This window comes from Galeopterus variegatus, unplaced genomic scaffold, assembly GCF_000696425.1.
Source record: "Galeopterus variegatus unplaced genomic scaffold, G_variegatus-3.0.2 Scaffold2343, whole genome shotgun sequence".
NCBI lineage: Eukaryota > Metazoa > Chordata > Mammalia > Dermoptera > Cynocephalidae > Galeopterus > Galeopterus variegatus.
Window position 1 is genome coordinate 28,230 of NW_007728454.1, and position 2,219 is coordinate 30,448.

Consider the following 2,219-nt stretch of genomic DNA (forward strand, 5'->3'; position numbering starts at 1 on the left):
CAGCAACAATTCTTTCTAACAGTCTACAAGACCCTATACCATGGATTGGCAAACTACAGCCCCAAATCCAGACAACTTCAAACTTTTGTATGCTCGTGAGTTAAGGCTTTATATTTTTAAATGGTTGGGAAAAAAATCAAAAAAAGAATTATAGTTCACGATGTGTAAAAATTACATGGAATTCAAATTTTAATCTCCATATATGAAGTTATTGGAACACAGCCATGCCCATCATTTACGTATTTTCTATGGCTGCTTTCTTGTTACAAGGACAGATTTGATTGGTTTCAATGGAAATCACATGGCCTGAAAAACTTAAAATATATTCCATCTGGTCCTTACAGAAAAAATGTTCCAGCTCTTGCCTACTCTATGTGACCTGTGCCACCTTTTTGGTTCCTTTTCCTAATCCTCTTCCCCTCATCTGCAACTGTCTAGGCACAGTGGTCTCCTGGCCACTCCTTGATTTCTCTAGACATAATCTCACATTAAGGTCTTTGCATTGACTTTCCTCTCTAACTAAAAGTTCCTCCCCCAGGTATTCCATATGGTTGACACTTTCATCTCTTCCAAGAATCATTAAATAAACTAAATCATTAAATAATCTTCTCAGGCCTGACCTATCTATTGAAAACTGCAACCACTGGCACCAGTAACCTCTCACATACACACTAATCACTACAGCACTACTAATCCTAATTATTTTACTGTATTTTTTTCCTTCATGGCATTCAATGTATTTATTCATTTACTGTCACAAGGTAGACAGGGGTTTTTGGCTTGTTTGTTTTTATCTATTTTGTTCACTGATGAATTCCAAGCACCTATGACAGTTTTTGGCCTATAATAGGTATTCAATATATTTTTATTTTGTTGAATTAATGAAAAATAAAAATAACTTACTAGAAATTTACCATTCATTTTTCTAAGCACTTTGCATGCATTAACTCCATCAATCCCTAGTGCTACTCCGTTCAGTACTCTACTGTAATTATTCCTCTTATGGATAAGGAAATTGAAGCAGTTAAGTAACCTGCCCCAGGTCACATGGCTTGCAAGTGGTGAGACTGGGGGTTCTCAAGTCTTGCTTTTAACTACTACTCTGATCACACAACAAAGCTAATCAGGCTAAAGGACTAGATGGAAGTAAAAAGAGAGGAAAAATGTGGTGCCATTATGAACTACACAATTGGCAAGCTGGAGTTAATAGACTCCACAATTGGCAAGATATACCAAATAAAAGATATTGCTGTGAACTGAACACTTCCCGTAAGTCTGTGGCTGAACGGTGAGAAGACATATGAGAAGAAAGTGGTTTTTACTGAACTTTCATTTGGCAGAAATTTTAGATTGTTCCATTTAGCCCCAAAAGTGATAGCACTAAGACCAAGAAATAAAAGCAATATGTTGGACAGATTTGGTTCAATCTAAGGAATTTTCAACAATTCTGTCCCAGTATGAAATCTTTTATCTCAAGAAGGATTATGTTCCCTTCCATAGAAAATGTTCAAACTGAACTCAGATGATACCCAAAGGGAGCTTGTAAAGGAGACTCACATCTTATGGATGCTTGGAGAAGATCACTTTTTAAAGTCCTCTTCCTGAGCTCATATTTTTTATTACACATCTTAACTTGACATAAGTGAAAGTACTTACAAAATAGTAGTGCTATACCCAGTAATATGGCAAGGATCGCCCATTTTCCAAGTATTACTCCCGCACTCCTTGAAGCCGAGAGACACTGACTCGGATGAGTACAATCACACAGATTAACTCGCAAGTTTTTTGTTGCAGATTGACCTGCTCTATCTTTCACAGTAATAGGAATGATATATTCTTGAGCTTCAGCATTTTTCCGATATGAAAGCCGGGCAGCCGTATCTGAAAAAAAATAAAAGAATTTTATTTTAAATGACCATTTATTTCTCCCTTAGCATCTGCTTCATCACACTTGTTTTAAAGGCACTATTCATGGAGTTGGCCAGTTAGCTCAGTTGGTCAGAGCATGGTGCTGACAACACCAAGGTTCAGGGTTCAATCCCTGTACTGGCCAGATGCCAAAAACAAAACAAACAAACAAAGGCTCTATTCTAGAGGAATCACTTGTCACATGAAAATAAATAAAAGTGGAGAACTTTATTTAATCTTTTCAAGCACTAATATTACCTTATATGTGCTGCCCCTGGTAATTGTTTAGAAGAGAGCTCTAAAAAAAAAAA

The 2,219-nt window shown here is 36.6% G+C and overlaps 1 protein-coding gene and 1 non-coding gene across 2 annotated transcripts in view; one reads left to right on the plus strand and one right to left on the minus strand.

Moving 5' to 3' along the window:
- DSC3 (desmocollin 3) overlaps positions 1-2,219 on the minus strand; it is a 55,281-nt gene that overhangs the window by 9,330 nt on the left and 43,732 nt on the right. The window contains exon 13 of the mRNA XM_008581387.1: positions 1,571-1,881. Coding sequence (XP_008579609.1) covers positions 1,571-1,881 — 311 coding nt within the window. The remainder of the gene's footprint in view (positions 1-1,570; positions 1,882-2,219) is intronic.
- On the plus strand, positions 1,980-2,053 carry TRNAV-GAC. Its single transcript has one exon. It is a non-coding gene; the product is annotated as a tRNA-Val (tRNA).